Source organism: Phascolarctos cinereus, unplaced genomic scaffold (genome assembly GCF_003287225.1).
Source record: "Phascolarctos cinereus isolate Bilbo 61053 unplaced genomic scaffold, phaCin_HiC Scaffold_5;HRSCAF=322, whole genome shotgun sequence".
In the NCBI taxonomy this organism is placed as follows: domain Eukaryota; kingdom Metazoa; phylum Chordata; class Mammalia; order Diprotodontia; family Phascolarctidae; genus Phascolarctos; species Phascolarctos cinereus.
Window position 1 is genome coordinate 379803060 of NW_027555958.1, and position 18836 is coordinate 379821895.

The 18836-nt window shown below is 43.2% G+C and overlaps 1 protein-coding gene and 2 long non-coding RNA genes across 8 annotated transcripts in view; 2 read left to right on the forward strand and 1 right to left on the reverse strand.

Annotated features, from left to right (window-relative positions):
* The window catches only part of CHIT1 (chitinase 1), a 54350-nt gene extending 47700 nt beyond the window's left edge, over positions 1-6650 (forward strand). For 5 of the 6 annotated variants that reach the window (XM_021003122.2, XM_021003123.2, XM_078156412.1 and 2 more), the window contains 2 exons: positions 587-713; positions 6373-6650. In XM_021003122.2, the coding sequence (XP_020858781.1) occupies positions 587-713; positions 6373-6563 (318 nt within the window). In that variant the 3' untranslated portion in view covers positions 6564-6650. Of the gene's footprint in view, positions 1-586; positions 714-6301 lie in introns of all 6 variants that reach the window. The other variant, XM_021003124.1, reaches the window with a different exon arrangement.
* LOC144457811 (uncharacterized) lies at positions 721-5172 on the forward strand. The gene is made up of 2 exons (XR_013487325.1): positions 721-1224; positions 1347-5172. It is a non-coding gene; the product is annotated as an uncharacterized LOC144457811 (long non-coding RNA).
* Positions 6651-12539: 5889 nt separating the features above from the next.
* Positions 12540-18456, reverse strand: LOC110219642 (uncharacterized). Its single transcript, XR_002327708.2, has 3 exons — positions 18372-18456; positions 17220-17372; positions 12540-12806 (listed from the first exon to the last, which is right to left on the reverse strand). It is a non-coding gene; the product is annotated as an uncharacterized LOC110219642 (long non-coding RNA).
* Between the last annotated feature and the right edge of the window lie 380 nt (positions 18457-18836).

An 18836-nucleotide genomic window follows, 5' to 3' on the forward strand; every position in this document is an offset into this window, starting at 1 on the left:
AATAGCTATAAATACACTTCTAGCCTACCATTCCATGAATTTATGAGCCTATAGAATGACCAGGGCCTGGTAGAGGTTAGAAACTTGAGCTCTGCAGGGTTATTAAATAATATCACAGAATCTAGGAATGTCAGAGTTGGAAGAAACCTCAGAGATCATCTAGTTCTTAACCAGAGGTCCATAAATTTGTTTTATCAAATATTTTGATAACTGAATTTCAAGATAATTTCCTTTGTAGTCCTGTGCATTTTATTTTGCATTCTAAGAAGGTTCCGTAGGATTTACCAGACTACCAAAGATCTCTGTAACACCCCAAAACTTTGGAACTCTTTGTCTAATCCAATCCTCTCATTTTAGAAGTGAAAAAAAACTGAAGCAATGAGAAGTGAAATTTATCAGATCACACAGTTAATAAATGTAGCTTTTCTAACAAGCCGGCTAGCCCTGAAAGAAAGGCTGCTTTCCAGATGGTGAAACTATGGCTTTAACAGGCTCCTTCCACCTAGGCCTTTCAGCATGCCGTCCCCTGGCTGAAGGGGCCTTTGACACACCTGCCCATAATCTTTCCCTCTCTTCCCTGTACTAGGTTGCATATCTGAAGCGGAAGGGACTAGGTGGGGCCATGGTCTGGACCATAGACATGGATGACTTCAAGGGCACCTTCTGCAGCCAGGGCCCATATCCACTCATCCAGACATTGAAGAAGGAGTTGGGTGAGTAAAGGTTCTAGGATCCAAGGCCTTCCCCTGAACCCCAGCTTCCTCCATCACTTTGGAGAACTGCCTTTGTCTTAAGACTGATTCTCCAAACCTCTTCTACTCCAGCTAGCCCTGACTGAGCAACTTGTTAAAGTTCACATCTATAAAAGCTCCACTTGCTTTCTCTCCTTTTTGCCTTCTTTGCATCAGTAGTGATGGTCCCATTTCATCTTATTTTATCTTTCACCGGAACCTGTGCAGTCAATGTAGTTAGTGGTTTCATCTCAGAAGGTCTTGGAAACTTAGCTCCAAGGCAGCTGATAGCACAGTGGATAGAACACTGGGCTTGGAATCAGGAAGACTTCAGTTTGAATCTAGCCTCAGCTAGCTTCCTAGCTGTGTGACCCTGGGCAAGTCACTTAATCTCAGCGCTCTCAACTGCAAAATGGGGCTAACAACAACACTTATCTTGCAGGGTTGATATGAGGATCAAATGAGACAATATTTGCAAAGCTCCTGGCACAAAGTAGGTGCTATATAAAGGTTTACTGCCTTCCCCTAAAGCCTCAGCTGTGTTACAAAGTATTAAAATTTAATATTGTAACAGTGTCTTTCATCTGGTGTTCTTAACTTTTCTTGACTCCCTAGGATCAGATACCAGTCATTCGGTCAACAAGCATTGACTTCAACTTTCCAACAGCTCTCCAGTACACCCTCTTTCTTCTGGCACTGCGATCCCTGTAGTGCAGGCCCTCATCACCTCACACCTGGATTGTTGCAGTAGCCGGCTGGTGGATCTGCCCACCTTGAGTTTCTTTCTAGTCCAGTCCATTGCCAATCCTATGCTGCCTTCAGCCACCAAAGTGATTTACACACACACACACACACACACACACACACCCCATACTCAATCAACTCCAGTGGCCCCCGTTGCCTCCAAGATCTGATACAAACTCCTCTGTTTGGCGTTCAAAGCCCTTCCTAACCCAGCCCCCTCCCACCTTTCCAGTCCTCTCACCTTTCTCCCTCCCACGCATTCTCCAATCCAGTGACACTGGCCTCCTGGCCATTCCAAGACCCTCCATCTTGGACGTTTTCTCGGCCGTCCCACAGACCTGCAGTGCTCTCCCTCCTCATCTTAGCCCCCTGGCTTCTCTGGCTTCCTTCAAGTCTCAACTAAATCCTAATCTTGTACAGAAAACCTTTCCCAAGCCCTCTTAATTCTAGTGCCTTTCCTCTCTTAATTCCTTCCTGCTTGTCTTGTACGTAGCTTGTTGGTACAGATCTGTTTGCTTGAGACTGTCTTTTGCCTCTTTGTGTCCCCAGTGCTTAGCACACTGCAAGGCACACTGTGGTGGTGGTGGTTCAGTTGTTTCAGTCATGTCCTACTCTTCATGACCCCATTGGGAGTTTTCTTGGCAGAGATACTGGAGTGGTTTGCCATTTCCTTCTCCAGCTCATTTTATAGATGGGGAAACCGAAGCAAACAGGCATGCTTAATAAATGTTTATTGACTGATTTAGTGCCTGCTATGCACCAGGCACTGTGCTACGTGCTGGGGATACAAAGACAGACAAAAACAGAACAAACTTACATTCTTGATCTCTAGGAGTTCACGTCTATATCAAGATTTGATGTCATTACTGTTGTTCAGTAGTTTCAGTCATTTCTGACTCTTTGGGACCCCATTTGGGGTTTTCTTGGCAAAAATGATGGAGTGGTTTGCCATTTCTTTCTCCACCTTATTTGACAGACAAGGAAACTGAGGCAAACAGGATGAAGTGATTTGCCCAGGGTCACACAGCTAATAAGTATGTGGGGCCAGATTTGAAATTGGTAAGATTAGCCTTCCCGATTTCAGGTTCAATGTACCACCTAGCTGTTCCTATATCAAAATAGGGCATGTCTATGTATATTTGAAATTAAAGCAGATGGTCACCTAGTTCCTTTTAGAGATCCAAACCATTGATTAGATAGCAGGGATGTCCTTTGTTAACCAAAGTGGGTTTCCTTTACTTTTATGACTACCTCTAGCACTAAGATTATTTTGTTTACTTTGAACTGATGGAAGGAAGGAAGAGAAGGTAGAAGATAGAGTGCTGGGTGTGGAGTCAGCAAAACTCATCTTCCCTAGTTCAAATCAGGCCTCAGACACTTATTAGCTGTGTGACCCTGGGCTAGTCACTTAATCCTGTTTACCTCAGTTTCCTCATCTGTAAAATGAGCTGGAGAAGGAAATGGCAAACCACTCCAGTATCTTTGCCAGGAAAACCCCAAATGACAAAGAGTTGGGCATGACTAATTGGAAAAACAACAACAATATGTAGTGGGTCGTTTTTTATCATGAACATGTAGTTTGATTCAATCCAAATGACTAAATTTGAATAAATTTATTAATTTAGTATATATTTGAATAAAATTATGAATATAGTATATATTGTTATAGTAGCATATCTGTTACCTATAGTGGTACATATATACGTGTGTGTGTGTATCTTGTTTTAGTATATGTGTTTAGGTTAGCATTTATGCTGACTCTATTGTGAAAATAGACTTTGAAGCGGTCACAAATTACTGTAATCAGATACTGTTGATCACTAAAACTATTGCTGAAAGCCAAGGCCTCTAATCCTGAGTTCATGTACACCACTGTAAAAGAATTTTTGCTACAATGGAGTTTAAAGCAGGAGATGATGGTGGTAGTTCTAGTAACATCTCCCCTGCCCAAAGAGGAGGCTTTGCTGCTCTAACACAAACAGGCCATAGTAGGTGGTAGTGTCTACCACCTCCAGGACAGAAAGACTGTACATTAATCCCATTTAGCTGGTTCCCTCGAGTACCTTTCTTGAAGGAATATGGAAAGACGTGGCTGGAAATGGAGATCTATTGTCCTACAGATTTTGGAGCAGCTAGCATCCGTTGCTATTTTGAGGACCTTTTCCTGTTACTGCAATCTGCCTCATTGGCCATGAATGTGTTCTTTAAGAAGGGATTTGATTGATATGCATTCTAGTATACAAAACTGTAATAATTGATGTACAAAGTGTTGTCACTGATGACCATGCTTTTCTTTATGATGATAGCATAGCGTTTTATAAGGGACTATAGATATAACAGTGGTTGCCGGTGCTAACATTGCCATCTTACGACAGAATCCAAAGTTGGGGAAGATGATAGATGATTGAAAGTGATATACTTGGGATTACTTTTTAAATGGCCTTTCTTTAACTAACGGTCACTTCCCAATACTCATTCTCCAAGGGAAGAACTATTAGATTGCTATAACTTAGAACCCCGATTAGTACCTGAGTATCCTTATGCCCTAAGAGAGGTAAGAAAGGTGTCATTGCTTTGTCTGGGATCAGGCCAATGCTGCATTCTCAATGTGAGATATACATCAAGACCTAGAAAGAGGCAACTTGAGACAAAATATGCTGCTGTACTTATGAAAAGAACCCAATCGAATCAGCTTCATGTGGGTTTGGTAGAATACTGTAACATCTCTATGGCAAGCAAGCACATGAGAACTCTTTTTTCCTTATTATTAAATGAGATTGCCCAGCAGCCTGAGAGGCTCCAATGGAGCAGATCATGCTCTGAGCTCCAAGATTTCTTGAATGACCAACTGTGGGCCATACTTTGTGGCCCTGCTCATCTATATTGACTTGACAGTCTAACTGATAAATCAGGAGTCCTTTCTGGTTCATAACTATGCAGTATACCTGAAGGTACGCCATTCACAGTGCCTGTTTCATGCCTATGTCTGGGAGTCTGAGCCCTGATTTATAGGGCTTAACCAGGACCCTCAGGAAGATGTATGTGTGATTAAATAGTCCTCCATAATGTGTGGGAAATCAATCCCCTGAGAGAGTCTAGTCAAATCATAATAAGTGCTCTTGAAATAATGCCACATATTTGGTAAGGAATTAGAAATTGTTGAACTTGCTGGCCTTTCCAATCATTTGAAGTCTGCGTAAAAATTAGAGATGAGGATGGAGTTGTAATATATGACACTATTTCTAGAGTCAAACAAAGAATAGGAAAAACCCTCTTCAGATGAGTTTATAACTGCTTTGGAATAATCAGTATATAGATTCAAGGCATTCATCCATTTTTTTAAGTAGGTATGACCAAAGGGATCAGACTATCTAATGGTCAGTTTATTTAAATTCCAATTGTCCTTAAATTGGGTCACCTTTGCTCCCATACAACTGCCCATAGCTTGATAGCTTTCTGGCTATTCTTCAGGATGTTGAATGACTGGAGAGACAAGATGATTGGAGATTGGGTTTCTACCCACATTCGATGCACAGATTTCTGTGGCCCCAACCAATATAACCTGTCACATATTCAAGGCAGTGTCTCAACCCGGTCGTGCTACCAGGCACACTGTTAAGGTATCCAGAATGGTTTTCTTCATGTTATTGTTTTGGTGCGTTTACTATATTTATAAAGAACCAACTAGAATAATATATCCTATGTCTGATTTGTTGTTATTATTGTTCAGTTGTTTCAGTCAAGTCTGACTCTTCCTGACCCCATTTCAGGTTTTCTTGGCAGCAATACTGGAGTGGTTTGCCATTTCCTTCTCCAGCTCACTTTACAGATGAGGAAACCGAGGCAGACAGGGTTAAGTGGCTTGCCCAGGGTAACACAGCTAGTGTCGGCTGGCAGATTTGAGTTCAGAAACTTGAGTCCTCCTGACTCCGGGCCTGCTGCTTTGTCCACCGTGGTGCCACCTAGCTGCCCCCAAAGACAGCAGATGTAAAATGAGATCTTGGAATTAATGAGCATAGTTTAAGTTTAGTTTGTGCTCCATACAAAATGGGGGAATTCAGAAGCATATCCTCTATGGTCTCAATTACTTTATAAAATTGTAAGAATTAATATTATGACAATGGCTTTGGTCTAGCTTTAACTTCCCTTCTCTTTGTAGAATCAGGGACAATCTCAAAATAGGTGGGGTTATTTGCATTTCATAGCAAAATGGGCTATCTTTCTTCTAGAGAATAAACCAGTGATTTGATAGAGAAAATGCCCCTTTGTGAACTAGTCTAAGTGTCTCTTACTTTATCATGGACTAAGCCAAGGAAGGTAACCCTTTTATTCCCACCGTGGACCTAACCCAAAGGGGGATCCTCTATCTTTTCAGGAAGACAGATCGTCTCCAAGGGTGTGGCTCTCACATTAACATTACTATTTTTCTTTTTCAGTAGATCAAAAACCCCAAACCTAAACATGCTTTGTTTTATCCTGCTGTGGAATTTTGTCTTTTGTTTCATGATGGTTTTGTAAAATGTAAGTAGACATTGTTTATGTCAGAGAGGATTCCAATTACTTTACTGCATGTCTCTCTAAGCAAGAATTCCAGCATATTAATGAAATGTCTTTGACAGCCTTTTAGCTAAAAACACAGGGTGCCCAGTTTTTCTTCCACAAGGTGAAGGAGATCAGGGAAACCAGCTATAGTGAAACAATTCAAGGACCACAAACCCAGTGCAGGCCCCTTCCTGTTCTGGTGGGCTGTTTGTTCTAAGTGACTAGGGCACCTCACCTTTCTCTGGCTATACAGTACAGCTGTTCTTTTCTCTAACATGTGGTAGCTCTCTGTGGGTCATATCCACACCCAGGATTTGAAGACATTGAGGATGATTGAGTTCCACTGTCCCCACAGACATCACATCTGCAAGTGAGAGCCCTACTCCAGGAGGAAACAGCTTCTGCCAGGACAAAGAAAATGGCCTCTACGCCAACTCTCAAGACCGTACCACCTTCTACAACTGTGCGGAGAAGCAGACATTCAGACTCTCCTGCCCTGTGGGCCTGGTGTATAATGACTCCTGCAAGTGCTGTGATTATTCTTAGGTTCAGAAGGCTCATTCCGCCAGAGCCAGGGCTGACTCCTCTGGTTGCTCTGCCAACCTTGGAGGTCATTCCGACCGACCACCCTGCCCTGCTCTAAAACTCTGTCTGTCCAACTCAGAGCCCTATCATGAGGAGGGGTTCAGGTGTCTGTGGCTGTATTTTATACTCTCCATTTTGTTTTTTCTTTATTAGCCCCAGATTTGTGCTTTGGTTTCCTAATCCTTCTTTCTCTCTAGTTACAATAAATTGTAGCCCCTTCTCTCATAGAAGAAATACAAAGCTAAAACTGTCCCTATGTGTTTCTTTAATCTCTCATTGAAGGTCTCAATTTAACATTAACCTTAATTTCAATTTAATCTTAATTGTAAGTGTCAGTAGAGACCACAGCTGTAATGGAGGTAGAGTACATGGGACTTTCCCCCAGGTGCCACCAAATTGGTGCCACAAGCACAGGGGACAAGGCTACAAAGCCATGCACAGATGGGTGATGGTCTATGTGGGGGGGGGAAGCAGTTGGGACTGACAGGCTGCAGGTGGCACGTCTTCCACTGAGCCTGTCCTGTGCCTCATCACCATTTCCCCACCACCCACCAGGTCCTGGGAAAGTTAGAGCCAGGCATCTTCTTTACTTGCAGGCCTGCTAAGGTTCTCATACTCTCAATGCCTTGTACCCAAGCTGAGGCTGGGAGGAAGGGGGAAAGGACAGAACTCACTTTTTAAATCTCTCCATAGACTATGTGAGGGCCCAGTCCCTAGCAGCAGCGATTTCCCAGGAGTTGTCATGGGTCAGGGCAGGAGGGAGGAACCAGATGATTTTGGGAGACTGCTGCCATAAATTCTCATTCCCTTGGGTTCCATAGGTCCCAGAACTTTTCCACAGAAGGATAACAGAGGAGTAGAATAACAGAAGCTAGAACTGCACGTGGCTCACCAACAATGCGCACACGCTCGGCTTCCCTCCCTCCCCTGAGATATCTTGTTAGGCTCTGAAGGAGAACGTGAGGCTGGTGACATTGCACAGCCCTGCCTCACTTAAATCCAATTCACTTACAAGTCATGGCATCTCCTTCCTGATGTCACAGTCCTCTTCGAGAACGAAGGACAAACAATAACAACAACAACAACAAATGACAATAACACCAACACAGAGTGGCAGTTAAGACCCCTGGGACACACATGCACCAGCTCGGCCAAGACTTGGTCAGTGGATGAACTGATATGAGCCAAAGCCTTCACATCACAGTGTAGGAATCTGGTTCTTTGCCACCTCTTGCCCGGAACCTCCCGGACCATCGGCACGTACTTGGAGCCATTTCTTAGTAGGGATGGGGAGAGTTGAGACGGAGGGTAGGGCAGCTGGGTGGGAAAGGGAGCCAGGACTTCCCCAATTCCACCACGTCATCTAGGCCCTCCAGACTACTCCAGCTTCTCTTCTTCTTCCTCTCCTCCCACTCATTTCTCAACCCCTTGTAACTTGGCTTCTGGCTTCATGATTCAACTGGAACTGTGCTCTCCAAAGTTACCAATGATGTAGTTGCCAAATGCAAATGCCTCGACCTCTCTGCAGCTTTTGACGCTGTTTGCCACCTTCTCCTGGCAGCTGGTGGCCGGTGGAGAGAGCCCTGGACCTGTGGTCAGGAAGACCTCAGCTTACATCTGGTCTTGGCACTTGCTAGCTGGGCATGTCACTTAAACTCTGGCTATCTCAGTTTCCTCATCTGTAAAACAGGAATAAGCATAGCACCTACCTCATAGGTTGTTATAAGAACCAAATGGCTATACAGCCTCCTGCATGCCAGGCCCCAGTTACCAACTGCCTGTTGGATGTTTATTACTTATTCATTTAACAAGCATTTATTACACGTCTACCACAAGCAGGGCCCTATGCTGTGTGCCCGAGATACCAAATGAGCCAGTCCCTGACCTCAAGACTCCGTCTGTGAGAATCTCAGATTTAGCATGTCCAGAAGGGAACGCCTCCTCTTCCCAAATTCGCCTTTCTTCCAAACTTCCCTACTTCTGCTGAGAGCGCCGCCAGCCTTCTGGTCACCCAGGAGCACAACCAGACCGTCATCCTTGCTTCCTCCATCTCCCTCACTTGCTATAGCGACACCCCCACATCCTCCTTTGCTTGCTCACCACCCAAATCAGGCCCCTTTACTGTGGGTCTTCCCCACCATTCTGCCCTAGGCCTTCTCTTCTCCCTTTACTCTCCCCCGCTTCTTCCCACTTGTCCCCACCCCACCCCCGCCATTGGAATGTAATGGGACAAGGAGGGCTCCTTCAACCTTTGTACTTGTATCCCCAGTGCATAGCACACAGTAAGCACTTAATAAATACTTGCTGGTTGATGGTTGATCTAATCAGTTGCTAAGTCTTATCTATATTTTCACAACATACCTTCATGTCTTCATCACTTCTTGCCCTTTTACTATAACCTCCTACAAGGTCTCCCTGCTTCAAGTGTTCCCCTCTCCAATTCATTCTTTTTTTAACTTCTTTTTTTTTTTAGGCAATTGGGATTAAGTGACTTGCCCAGGGTCACACAGCTAGTAAGTGCCAAGTGTTTGGTCTGAGGGCAGATTTGAACTCAGGTCCTCCTGACTCAATCCACCTAGCTGCCCCCAATTCATTCTTCCTATGGAAGCCAAAGTAATTTTCCTAAAGTATTCGCCTGACCAAATTAAACTCCTATTCAATAAACTCCAGTGGATCCATACTATCTTTGGGGCCAAATGTAAACTCCTCTCTCTGTTTGGCATTTAAAGCTCTTCCCCTTAAAGCCCCTTCTTATCTTTCCAGTCTTGAGTGTTACTTCCCTCCACAAACTTGATCACACAGCCCTGTTGACCTACCTGCCAGTGCCTGTAACTCCCTTGTCTGTCTTAGCATTTCCTGTCCCTGTACCTGTAATCCACTCCTTCCTCTCCTCCTCACTTGATTTCATTTAAGGCACAGTAAAGATCTGCTTCCTACATGTAGTCTTCCCTGATTCCTCCCCTGGCCCATCTCCTAGTGCTCTCCTTCCCAAAACTACCTTGTATTCATATATAAATAGATGGATATAGATATATATGAATATATACACACAAACACATGTATACGTATATATATACACACATATATACATATATATGTTGCATACACTTATATATGTACATGCTGTTTCCTTGGTTAACATAATAAAAATAGTTATCACTTATATATAGTGCTTTATCTCAGTTGATTTTCTCAGCAACTCTGGGATACAGATATTATTTATTATCCTCATTTTACAGATAAGAAAGCTAAAACAGAAAAATGTTAAGTGATTTGCTCCGGGTCACAAATATAGACAGCTAGTAAGTGTCTGTAGCAGGATTTGAATTCAGGTCTTCCTGACACTACCTGTACTCTATCAAATGTATCATTTAACTTCTTGAGGACAGGGTCTAGTTTCACTTTTGTCTTTGTATCTTCAGCAATTAGCAAGGTGCCTGGCACAGTAGGCACCTAAGAAATAAACACTTGCTATTTTTTTTTATTGATCTATTGTCTTCTCTCCACTCATATGTCCACCGTGATGGTTCAGGTCTTCGTCATCTCAGAGGCAGCCATGTGGCTCGGCAGGTTGAGTGCTGGACCTAGAGCCTGGAGGATCTAAGTTTAAATCCAGCCTCAGACACTTCTTAGCTGTGTGACTCTGGACAAGTCACTTAACCTATGTTCGCTTCAGTTTCCTCATCTGTAAAATGGGGATAATAAGAGCCCTTACTTCCCAGGATTGTTGGAAGGATTGAATGACATAATATTCATAAAAAAAGCTGGTACATAGCAGGCATTTTATAAATCCTTCCTTCTTCCCTCCCTTCCTTCCTTCCTTCCTTCCTTCCTTCCTTCCTTCCTTCCTTATTGCCTGGAATTGCAGCAGCCTCCTATATGGACTCTTGGTTTTCAGTCTATTCCCTCCTGGACCATCCTCCACAATCTGCAAAATAACCTTCCGAAAACACAAATCTGGCCATGACCCTTCCTGCTCAAACATCTTCAGTGGATTCTCCTGGCCTCTAGAATAAAATATAAACTCTTCAGCCTTATATTTCAAGTGCTACACAATCTGGTGCCACCTTTCCAGGCTTAGATCAAGATACTCCTCTTTGCACATTCTACATTCCAGGCAAACTGCACTGCTCTATGTTCCCTGAACTTAAGCCTTGCATTCTCCTCGTTCTTCTATACCCTTTTACACGTTGACCCTTACCTCTTAAAATCCCTATCATCTATCAACACTTAGCTCACTTCCTAGGGGAAGACTTTTCCAAGCACCCTAGTCCAGGGGTTCTGAACATTTTTGTGTATGTCATGGACCCCTTCAGGGCTGCTGAAGCCTAGTGAGCCTGTCTCAGAATAATGTTACTAAATGCATAAAGTACATACATGGTATCACAAAGGAAAGCAATTATACTGAAATACATTTATCAAAATATATATATATATATATATTTTTTAAAAAAATAAGTTCAGATTAAGAATGCCTCACCTACACGGTCCCTTCCTTTCCAGTTTACCTTCTGTTATACTTATCTCTTTACATGTTGCATTCCCTAGCTAACAGTGGTTCTGAGATCCATACATTTTTATAAAACTGTTTTGGTAACTGTATTTCTATATGATTGGTTTCTTCTGCAATCCTATACATTTTATTTTATACATTTAGTAATGTTATTCTGAGAAGAGATCCATAGGTTTCACCACACTGCCCAAAGGGTCCATGACACAAAGAAAGTTGAGATCCCCCAGACCAGTAGAATAAAAGCCCTCTGAAGGCAGGAACTATTTTTCATTTTGCTTATGAATCTCCATCACCCACCACAGAGCCTTGCTCATAGTAAGAACTTTAATAAATTACTGTTGGATTGGAGGCTACTGAATGATCTGCAAAGGCCAGCTCCTCCTCGAGTGGGCCAGGGTCTCTGTCTCACATCCCTCCCCTGCACTGATCATTGCCTTTCTGGCCTCTTTCCTCTGGTACAAAAATCCTGCTTGTGGCTCTGACAGAACCTTTCTGCAGCCGCTTTCACAGGCAGAACAGAGGTAGGGTGCAACGGGTATAAAGTCACACAGCCAAAATCTTACAGACACCCAGAATATTAGAGCTGTAATGGAGCTTAATGAGGGTCCAGCCCTCCTAATTTATCGATGTGAAAACTGATGTCTAGAGAGTTGAAGTGACTTGTCCAAAAAATTGGTCTCAGGGTTTCATGACTCCCAGCTTAGGGCTTTTTCCATTCCACCACGAAAAATCAGGAGATCTTCAGCCCAAAGACGTGATACCTTGACCTGCAGACCATTTGAATCTAGCCTTGCTCTCATCTCAGCTCATCTCTCAGCTTGTCTAGGAAATAGGTCCCTGGGCAGAAGCGCTGTGTTTCCACTCTGGTCCTTGTGGTTCCTGGCCTCTGCTCTGCCAGGGTGTACTTCCTCAAATGACCAGTAGGTGGCAACAATGACTAACTTTTAAGGCTCAAGCTGCTGGGCTAAGGTATTGACACGGTATCATCAATCAATCGACAGACATTTATCACTACTACATTTTTTTTTTGCTTTTTAGTGAGGCAATTGGGGTTAAGTGACTTGCCCAGGGTCACACAGCTAGTAAGTGTTATGTGTCTGAGGCCAGATTTGAACTCAGGTTCCCCTGAATCCAGAGCCAGTGCTCTATCCACTGAGCCACCTAGCTGCCCCCTGAAGTCTCAGCTCTTACAGAAGGTGTTTTCTGAGTGATTCCTCTGATGATCCGTATCTCTTTCTCCATTCACATAGATTATGTTCTATTTTGTGTAATTTTACATTTTTTCATTATTTGTTATTTCCCCTCAAAAGAATGTAAGCTCTTTGAGACCAAAGACTCATTTTTTTTTCTCTTTGTGTCCCCTGTGACTGGCACATAGCAGATGCTTAATAAAAACAATTACTAGATAAGTATTATTGGTGCATTATAATTTTATCATAGTATAATGATTATGTTATTAATATTATTAGAGTACAAATTATTACCTTGCTCATTTGCTTGATTGAAGGAATTGAATTTGGAGTACATACAGCAACAAATTCACTTGATTAGAGTTCTGGTCCCAAACCTGCCCCCAATTAACTGTGAACTCCAGGAAGTCTTCATCTCGGAATCTTAGCTTCTTCCTAAGCAAAATACTTGGCTCTTGAGTTCAAAGATTGTCCCACTTTTTGTATTTGTATCCTCAGTTCCTGGAACACAGTAGGTGTTTAATCAATGCTTTTTGATTGATCTAAGTTTTAGGCATTATGATGTGGTATAGAGAATGCCATCTCTGGAGATAATGGTTCTTAGATTTGGCATTTACTGGCTGTATGCCCTTGGCCAAGTCCCTCTTCCTCGTTCATCCTCAGTTTCCTCAGCTGTAAAATGAGTAGGCTGGACCATATGGTCTCTTAGGTCCCTTCAGGCTAGCCATCTCTGATTCCTCCCCAGTTCTAGGAATTCCTTTCTCTAGTTCTGTTTGAAGTGAGAGGATACAAAGCCATCTCCAGGTAAATCATGGTGATTTTCCAGGGCTCCAGGCTTGAGAAATGGGGGAAGTAGGGCACTTTTCCATAACTGTGGAGTTCTGGCAGCTGTTGGATGACCCAGAGAGACAGCTAGGTGGCTCAGTGGATAGATCACTGGTCCTGGAGTCAGGAAGATCTGAGTTTGAATTCTACCCCAAGCACTTACTGGCTGTGTGACCCTGGGCAAATCACTTAATCTCTGCTGACCTTAATTTCCCCATCTGTAAAAATGCACCTGCCTCCCAGGGTTGTACTGAGAATCAAATGAGATATTTGCAAAATGCTTGGCACAGTAGGCAGGAATAAATGCTTGTCTCCTCCCTTTGAGGAAGGATGAAGAAAAGGAAGAGACTTGCCTCTGACCATTTGAGACTCATATGCATAGACTCAAGATTAATAGCCTGGCACCAACAGCCAGACTCCCATCTCTCAGGCTTCCTGTTACCCTTCCATGTTACTTCTTTTCTTTCCTCAAGCCTGCCTTGTATAGTTTTCGCTACATGGACCATCCCTAAAAGGGTGTGGTAAAGGATACAGGTAAATGAATAATGAAAAAGCCTATGGAGAAGGGGCCCATCTTCCCACCACTGCCAAAACCAATTGCTGACCAATCACCACTGATAAGCTGGTAAGCCTAAGAGCCCTGGGAATGACAAGGTCCCCAGACTGCTAGCCACGCTTCTAGCCTCTTCCCTAAAGCCATCATCCAGGGAAGAAGGGGCGCTGTGGAGAAAGGGCCTGCCATCCCCACTGCTAGCACCGACAGCTGACCAACTGTCATCAATGTGGCATAAAGCCAGCCTAGCTGAGGCAGTAAGGCACGGGAAGGGAGAGATAGAGATAGCATGTGCCAGGTGGCAGATGTCAGTCTAATCACTAATACTACCCCAACCACCACCTCCCCTCAGACCCCTTGGCCCAAGAGCCCTGAGAATAACAGCTCCCTTCAGACCACTAGCCTTGCTTTCAACTTGGTCCTCAATGCTATTGTACAAAGAATCAATCTTTGTGGAGATTCCACTTGGAAAAATGTCTTTGCAAGTGCTGTGGTCTCTGCCTCCTTGGCAGTTGTAGCCACTGATAACCCAGTAAAGAAAGTTCTCACCACCAAAGTCTTTGATACTATCAAATGGACCAATGTCAGAAACAGATACAGTTTTATCAGTGGGAATAATAGTAAAGACGCATTAGTATCATTACTTTATAACTAAGGACCACTGGACCTTTCCTTCTGCCTTATGACTGCACCCTTCAGAGTAGGTTATCTCCCCCATTAGAATGTGAATTTCTCAGGAGCAGGAACTGTCTTACAGTGTCTTTCAAAACTTGACCTGGTGCTTTATACTTGATAAAAAAACTTAATAGGTTGGTTTCATGTCACATGATTAATGAGATGGAGAATGTGACACTCTCCTAAACTCCAAATCTCTCATACCTCTCCAAAATAATAATTGTGTATTAGAGATAAAGCAATATCAGCTATCTCCAGGGTCTCAGACACTAAGAAGCCCAACAGACTAACAGCAGTGAAGGCTAATCGCTAATTCTTAATATGTTCACTCAGCACTCTATCCCCCACTAGCCACCATTAAAGAGGAAGGAGTTAGAAAGTGAGTGATATGGAAATGTAAGGGAATAAGTATTTATACAGTGCCTGTTACAGGCTAGGCACTATACTGAGCACCTTTACAAATATTATCTCATTTGATCCTTACAACAACCATAGGAGAGAAGTGCTATTATTGATCACATTTTATGGTTCAGGAAACTGTGGCAAACAGTGGCTAAGTAACGTCCCCAGGGTCACTCAGCTAGTAAGTGCCTGAGGCCAGATTTGAACTTGAGCCTTCCTGACTTCAAGCTCAGTGCTCTCTGTGCTATGCCACCAGCTGCCTCTAAAGCAAAAACTGAAATTACCAAAGATATCAGAAAGAAGAACACTCAGTGAACAACCTTGAGTACAAGACAAACCAGCATAGACAGTATTAAGGGAAGGTTGTTTCCAGATTATCTAAATGAGTCAGAAGTTTTTGAATAAGTATTACAAGATAAAGGAAAATGTATCAACACCTCATGAGCCAGAGGACCCAGCAGATTCTCAAGAAAACATGGAATCACAACAGGCTGTCCCTGAATGGTTTAAGAGAGAAATAAAAATTGCCAAAGCAGAACAATTATCAACAGAATAGAAACAAACAAACTTCAGTCCACAGTGGCAAATGTCACCAAAGAAACAAAATAGAGAACAAAGGGTTGGGAATGCCAACACACAGATGTGAAGGACAATCTGGAAGAACAGAAGGATAAAGCAATAATATTAAAAGAAAATAATTTTTATACAAGTAAAACATTGATGTTGAAGACAGGTTGTATAGAGCACTTAATAAATTCTTTTTAATTCAGTCATGTATTCACCTGTGTAAAGATGATAGGGGGAAAAGGAGGGCTAATACAACGTGATTCACCCCATCATACCCATCCGCGGATGGCCCTGGGCCCTGTGCTCCACTAAAGATGATCATGGGCTGGTATTCTGGGAATGTACAGCATTTCACAGCATATAAACAAGTCCTGCTATGAATTCCCTGTCCAAGAGGAGCCAAGAAGTCATCTAATCTCCTCATCTGCCTCCACCTTGCCCAATTCTCCTCTGATCTTATTTGTCAGAGATAGATAGTATTATCTTTAAGGCTATTGTAAAGCATCTGACATCTCTGCCCAAGCATGTGCAGTCCTTTCACCTACAGTCTTTTCCATGGAGAATTGCTGAGGTTAGGAGGGTCTATATGCCAGTGTGTGTATTGCCAGGAAGCCACACGGCCAAAATGGAGAGAAGACACAGAGGGAGCCACTCCTGATGCCCTAACTGCATTCTGTGCTTCTCCTGTGGAGCCGAAAGGGAATAGGTAGGATTGGGCACACTGCCCTAGGAAAAGTATGTGGAACTGAAACCTCATGACATAGTAGAGTGAACCCAGAGAGAAAGACAGACAGAGATAGACAAAGACAGAGGAACAAAGACAGAGGAGTGGGGAGGGGGGGAGACACACTGAAAGACAGAGACAGAGAAAGGAGAGAGAGAATGGAGAGGAAAGAAAGAAAGAAAGGGAGACAGAGACAGACAGAGAGAGATGTGTGGTGGTTGGTGAAATTACTAGGATCTGGTCCCGGAAGCAGAAAAGCCACCCTGTATTTACCTGTCCTCTCATTCACTTTCTTTTTTCCCTTCAGTTGGGATTGGGGATAAGGAAGAGGTTCAATCCCCTGGCTGCAGCCATCACAACCTTTAAGTAGAAGCCTGTTCCTTTTTTTTTTTTTTTTTTGCTGAGGCAATCAGGGTTAAGTGACTTACCCAGGGTCACACAGCTGGTAAGTGTCAAGTGTCTATGGCCAGATCTCAACTCAGGTCCTCCTGACTCCAAGGCCAGAGCTCTATCCACTGCACTACCTAGCTGCCCCCTAGCTCGTTCCTTTAAAGGCATATTTCTATACTATTTGAAATTCCCATTAAAGTATTTGACCATTTACAATTATTTGGGTTCAAGTTTATTTATTTTTTTGTTTTTTGTTTGGTTTGGGTTTTTTTTTAGGATTGTGAAAGGGAAAGACTACTCAAAGAGGAGAGACTTTCCTCAGCTCTGGCTGCTTAAAATATTTTACCTTATTTCAAGATGAAATGAGATAATAATTACAAAGCACCTAGCACGGTGCCTGGCACGTAGTAAGTACTATATGATAGTTATTATTATTATTTATTAAGTGCTTCTATGTGCCAGGCTCTTTACAAATATTATTTCATTTGATAGTTACGACCACCCTGGGGAGTAGGTATTATTTTCATCCCCACTGTACAGTTAAGAAAACTGAGGCAGACAGGGTTAAGCGACTGGTCACACAGCTAAGTGCCTGAGGCTGGATTTGAACCCAGGCCTACCCACTGTGCTTCCCATCTGTTTCAGTGGCTATGTATGTGGAGCAGGCTTCCTTACGTGCACCAGCATCGCTACATGACTGGCCACATGGAGACAACGATGATGTCAGCAAAGACCCGTCAACAAGACCTTGAAAACCAGGTTTATTTTCATGGCTCACCAGTCAAGTAGCCCCATCATCAGGCGTTCACGCAAATGATCTGCTTAGCTCTCAGTGAAATAGGATGGAGAGAATGGGAGGCAGACAGGAAGCATCTTCTTGCAGGCCCAGGGAAGCAGAGCATGAGGTTGCCATAGGATCTAAGATTTAAAGCTGAGAGGGACGTTAGAGGTCATCTTGTCCAAACCTCACATTTTTCAGATGAAGGCCCTTCAGCCCCAAGAGGTTAATTGCCTGCCAGTGAGCACAAGAGCCAAGATTCAGACCCAGGTTCCCTGACTCTCAGTGAAATTCTTTGTTCAGTCCATCATATACCACTCTTAGCATAGAGTATGCCACAGATGGGCTTGGAATTAAAATTCAGGTCCCTTCCTTTCTGGTCCCACATCAGAACATCTTAAACTCAACATGTCCAAAATCGAACTCATTACCTTTCTCCCCAAATCCTCCCCTCCTCCTAACTTCCCTATTACTGTTGAGGGACCATAATTCTCCCAACCAGGCTGACAACTAGGTATCGTTCTCAACTCTTTACTCTTTCTTACCTCCATGTCCAATCTGTTGTCAAACTGATACCTTCACAACATTCCTTGTATATACCCCTTTCTCATCTCTGAATCTGCCATCGCCCTGATACAGACCCTCATTACTTTATGCCTGTATTGCTGCAGTAATCTCCTAGTTGGTTTTTCTGCCTCAAATATCTTTCCATTCCAGTCCACCCTTCATCCAACTATCAGAGGGATGGTCCTAAAATGCAGGCCTGACCATATTATTTCCTTACCCCCATTCAGTAAACTCCATTGGCTCCTAATTATCTCCAGATTTGATATAAAATCCTCTGTTTAGCTTCTAAAGCCCTTTCTAGCCCAGCCTCTTCCTACCTTTCCGGTCTTCTTACACCTTACTCCTCTCCACATACATACATGTAATCCAGTGGCCCTGGCCTCCTTGCCATCCACCCAACACGATCTGTCTCCCAGCTCTGTGAACCGGCTGTCTTCCATACCTGGAATGCTCTCCATCTTCATCTCTTATCCCTGGCTTCTTTGGCTTCCTTCAGTCCTCATCTAGAATTCTACCTTCTGTGAAAAAGCTTTCCTGATCTCCCTCAATGCTAGCGCCTTCCCTCTGAGATTATCTTCAATTTACCTGATCTATATCTTGTTTGTACGTAGTTGCTTGAATGTTTTCTCCATTAGATTGTGAGCCCCTTAAGGTAGGGACTGTTTTTGCCTTCCTGGTGTATAATAAGCAAATAGACTTTTAATAAACATTTGTTGACTTAACCTGGCAATTCAAGGACTAGAGTGTTGGTTGGTGCCAAGACTAACTATGAGCAGTATCATCCAGTTTCTCTTCATTGTCTAAATTAGAGCCACTCACTGAAACAACTGCCATAAGGATTCTCTATGTGAGTTTATGGAGTTTTAAAACGAGACGATTTTCTCTTTTTCACTTCAATTCCTACATATGGTGGCAGATGCTTCTCCAAATTGAGGGGCTGCTAGATGGTGTGGTGGATGGAATGTTGCACTTGGAGTCGAGAAGATCTGAGTTCAAATCCAGCCCCAGGCACTAGCTGTGTGACCCTGGAAAGTCACTTAACCACTTTGT